The following is a 4458-nucleotide window of genomic DNA, read 5'->3' as shown; positions in this document are numbered from 1 at the left end:
CGAAATCTAGTAAACGCTCGAGCATTCATGAACCTCCGAGAATATGATGTGTTACTAGCGTCACGTGACCCCCGCTGTCATAACAATATGGTGTATCATTTCCTTAGTTTCATTTTGAAGTTTTTCTAAACACTTGAGAGCATACATTAAATATGCTGACCAAATGTAAATACTCAATTACAATTATAAAAATAACGCTTCAAAATTTTATATTTGTTTTATTTTATAACTAACATACGTCATTATTTTAATCGTACATCATTATTTTAATCGTTTGGCTATAGAGCTAATACAGAACTAAAAATACATATACATATTAATAAACTTCAAAATTCACTACACAAGCATCACAGTGGTGAAAACAGGAACAACTCTAAACTCACCAGGTCGCAATCCAATCACTGGAAGTACCCTGTGCCCAATAAAACGCCCATTTTCTTCATTAACTGTTATTCTTAAACATGCCAATTCTGGCAACACTACCTAATTAATGAATAGATAAAAATGAGGAACAAAGTTGTTAATTTGAAAAGAAACTGTTTACCACACTGTTCACACAGTTTGCCATTTCAAAATAACTACAAATGTCTAAAGAAAAATGACATTGTCGTTGATATATTGTTAAATAATTCCAGAAAGGCTAAAAGGACAATTAAGTAAACTATTTCAAAATGACTTTTCATATAATTTTTTACAGCTTGTACATGATATTCACAAAGAATGTTTTAAGTTTATCTCCATGGCATAAGATTAGAATGATATTAACTTTATGTTAGGTGATCATGACTGCTTCAGTACACTTTATTCTTTAGTGTAAGTGATGTGCATGATGTATTCAGTTGTAGTTTAATATTTGTTTATTAATTAAGGCTTTGGCTAGGAACTGCCCTAAAAGTCATTATTTCAAAGTTGTATATGAAAAACTAAAATAAGAGTAATTAGGTAATACATAAACAAACAGCTAAATTTAAAGAAACAAAATTAAGCAAAATTAGATTTAATATATATTATTAAGCCTGAAATAATTAATAAAACCAGATTTAACAGAAACAAAATTAAGTACAATTAGGTTTAACTTACATATTACTAGGCTTGAAATAAATAATATAACTAGACTGAACAGAAACATAATTCAGTAATGTTAGATTTCATACATGTTTCAAAAACTACACATAAAACATTGAAACATATACTGTACTGACTTAATTTACTGTATTAGATAATCATAAAACAACAGATGAATAGACATATAGGTATAAATACAATTTTCATTACACAAAACACTAATTAATTCCTTCATTACACAGCTGCTTGTCTCTCTCTCTTTAAGTTGCTTTGTTGACAGACCAGATCTCACCTTAAAGAAAATAAAAGGTGTTTATGCAAAACATATGCAACAGACAATATTTCTGCACTTACCTTTTTAAACACAAATGGCTCCTCATCAAAAGATGGGTTGATACCATTACCAGGAACAGTTTTTGTACGAAATCTCCGCCTGACTGTGTCAGCTGGTAAACCATACATATCAACGTCCACATAAGTTCCAACCTTTCGGTCTGTGAGGAACTGGCCAGAGATTATCTGCAAGTGACCAAGTAAATGTGCTTGTCTCTGTATGGTGTTACTAGAATAGTGATAGCCTATCTCACTATAAACTTTTTTTATTTCTTGAGGGGCTACTTTCATTTCCTTTGAGTCTTAAAGTTAGCAAAAAGAAGAGTGGCCTATTATTAACTGAACTACCACTAATAATGAAAATTACAGTAGAAACTAATGAAAATAAACATTAATGCATAAACTGACAACACAGAATGTGAATGAAGACAGTCTGGAATCAGTAGAAAGAAATGAACCAATTAAAATATATACTGGTTCTGGTCAATGAGTTGAACTAAAATCTGTTGTTTAGCTAGCCTTTAATATGTAGTTTGAGATAACAGTTCTTCTGATTAAAACAATGAGGGCTGATAAAAGTTAAAATCAACACAAAAGAGTGGTCTCTTTTGCATCAGAAATGCAAAATGCTGAAATATATTTTAAATAAAGTACAAGTTTGTATGTTATACCTTTAGTTTTTACTTGGATTTATATCACAATGAGGAGTCTTAAGCTATATAAATGTTAATATTTAAAATCAGTTTGAACTTTTGTATCAATCATAATTAACTTGTCTAAAGCAAGAAAGAATCATGATGAAAAACACAAATTGAGTTCTATTTCTCCATTTTAAATATTATACTCTTTGTGCTTTTGATCGAATTTAACTGGTTATTTTTATAACCTGTAAGATCTTCACGTACCCTGACTGTCTAAGCACTGATAAGTTGTGTTTAATGTTCTCTAGTATTTAATTGTAATCAAAACGAATATTTAAAATGCCTGAATGTAAACATTGTTAGAAAGTTTCTGACCTTTCAACCAATATGGAAAGAAACACGATAATAATTTTAATAAATAATTTAGCATTAACTACATTCATTGTACATCATGGTTTAGTGAATTTATTGAAAAAATATAATATCATGTTCATACTCTAATATAATTGTATATCATTTCAAACATAAGAACTACAATGTCAAATATAAATTACTTGTTTTCTAAACTTTCCAGAAATGAATATGTATCTCACACCTGAACTGTTACAGTGCCAGCTATTATTCCATCTACAGTAGATTCAATGAAGGGATCAAATCTCCGGTCAGCTCTTCTCATGAATTCAGGTTTTAACAAATAACCACAGCAAGCATTGTATTCAAAGATTCCCTGGTTTAGCTGCATTCCCAAATCTTTGAAAATATATCAAAATTAATAAATGGATTGTAATTTTAATAGCATATACAAAAATATCCAATTGAAAAATAAAACTGAATATGAAATAGAAATCCAAGTGAAATTCAATTTGAAAAAAAAAGACATTTTCCAATTGATTTGAATTTATTTTTGTATTTGTAATTGGAATCATGAAATGTGTCTAAATCTTTCAAACTGATATGATTCTGAAACATTTCTTCATTAGATAATTTTTGAATGCAGTGCTCCTTATTCTGAACTGAAAGTTGTTACTAATAATAGTTTGATGTTAAAATCATGGTATTTGTTATGCATTACAGTTTTTGTCCGGTGTAATTTATTTTATTTTTGTTGTCTAGTTTACTTTACACTTCAATATTACTTAATTTGTAAAATTTTTATCAGTTACCTGGTTTTGTTCAGTAAAACTGTTTTTAACATAAAAATATTAGTTTAACTAAATCTTTATTTTTATTCATAATTTATGGCATTGATATGTATTGTTAGCTTACTCCAATTCAGAAGTTCTCACTAATAAGATACTGTAGTTTTGTTTAGCCTTCAACTGAAATATAATTATTTTCTGATAGGTATCTAATATAATTTTTTAATGGACTTCTATTAGATTCAATTAGTCTTCAACTGTATTCTTGTAGGAACATGACAGGATTGCTAATGGATCCAATTACAGGGAAGGTGGCAGAACAAAATGTGGGGTAGATTGTCGATAAGCCTCACAACTTTATGGTGTCATGCAAGAACATGTTACTCTACCTCATGACCAGTAAATGATATTAGTTGATGCCCATTCATCATGAACTCTGTTGAAAGAGATTGAATTTTTATGTGGCATAAGATTTATTGGAAAACACATGATGATATGCATATTAAAACAAGGTATAATTTAGATTATCTTGTATTTAAATAATTCTGAAACTAAAAGTAGTAAAAATGCTATGAAAATTCACTACTTGTGAATTATTGAATGTGATATTTCATATGTCGTTAATTGCTTCAATCTCAAATTCAAATGATTCTTAGACTGGTTCATTGATTACCCACACCCACCCACTATGTATTTATTGAAGAGTCAGTCTAACACTCCTATTATGATGTACCAAAACGAAATTGTGTCAATTAAGTGCACATTAGTGATTTATAACTAGAGAACACCACAAGATTTAGGCTCAAGATGAATATATATATTTTTCTCATTGGATTTGGAATAATTATCATAATGAGCACTAGGGTGGATTTGTCCACTTTTTGGTGATGCTTCTGTTCAGTTATTCCTTAATTGGATTCTTATAACAACAAATGGTCCAAACTTTCTATTTGTTTATCAATTGCATTTCTATTACGTAATTTTGCATGAGAGATTACCGTTAAAAACTGTTTATCATTGCTAATCAAAACCAACTGTTTTAATCCAGCTGGCTTTATAAAAAACTTGATGGAAAGTAACTTGAAATAACAACAAGCTGATTTTTAAAAATAAATAGATTATTTGTAAAGTTTTATAGAGGCAGATCTTAAGATATTTTGTAAGATTATGGTATAATGTTAAGCTGAAAAACTTATGTAAAACTATGAAGGTACATATTTGATCATATACTGAAATATAAGTTTCTGAGTCCCAGTACAAGCTAATAAATAAACTTAGTA

At 28.9% G+C, this 4458-nt stretch overlaps 1 protein-coding gene across 1 annotated transcript in view; it reads right to left on the bottom strand.

Annotated features, from left to right (window-relative positions):
- Positions 1-388: 388 nt before the first annotated feature.
- The window catches only part of LOC106468734 (1-phosphatidylinositol 4,5-bisphosphate phosphodiesterase classes I and II-like), a 94562-nt gene continuing 90492 nt past the window's right edge, over positions 389-4458 (bottom strand). The window contains exons 18-20 of the mRNA XM_022397095.1: positions 2635-2789; positions 1420-1584; positions 389-479 (exon numbers count right to left, since the gene is read on the bottom strand). Of these exons, the coding sequence (XP_022252803.1) occupies positions 456-479; positions 1420-1584; positions 2635-2789 (344 nt within the window). The 3' untranslated portion in view covers positions 389-455. The remainder of the gene's footprint in view (positions 480-1419; positions 1585-2634; positions 2790-4458) is intronic.

This window comes from Limulus polyphemus, unplaced genomic scaffold (genome assembly GCF_000517525.1).
Source record: "Limulus polyphemus unplaced genomic scaffold, Limulus_polyphemus-2.1.2 Scaffold3139, whole genome shotgun sequence".
Lineage (NCBI taxonomy): Eukaryota > Metazoa > Arthropoda > Merostomata > Xiphosura > Limulidae > Limulus > Limulus polyphemus.
Note: the sequence above shows the minus strand (reverse complement) of the source record. Positions and strands in the feature narration are given on the sequence as shown.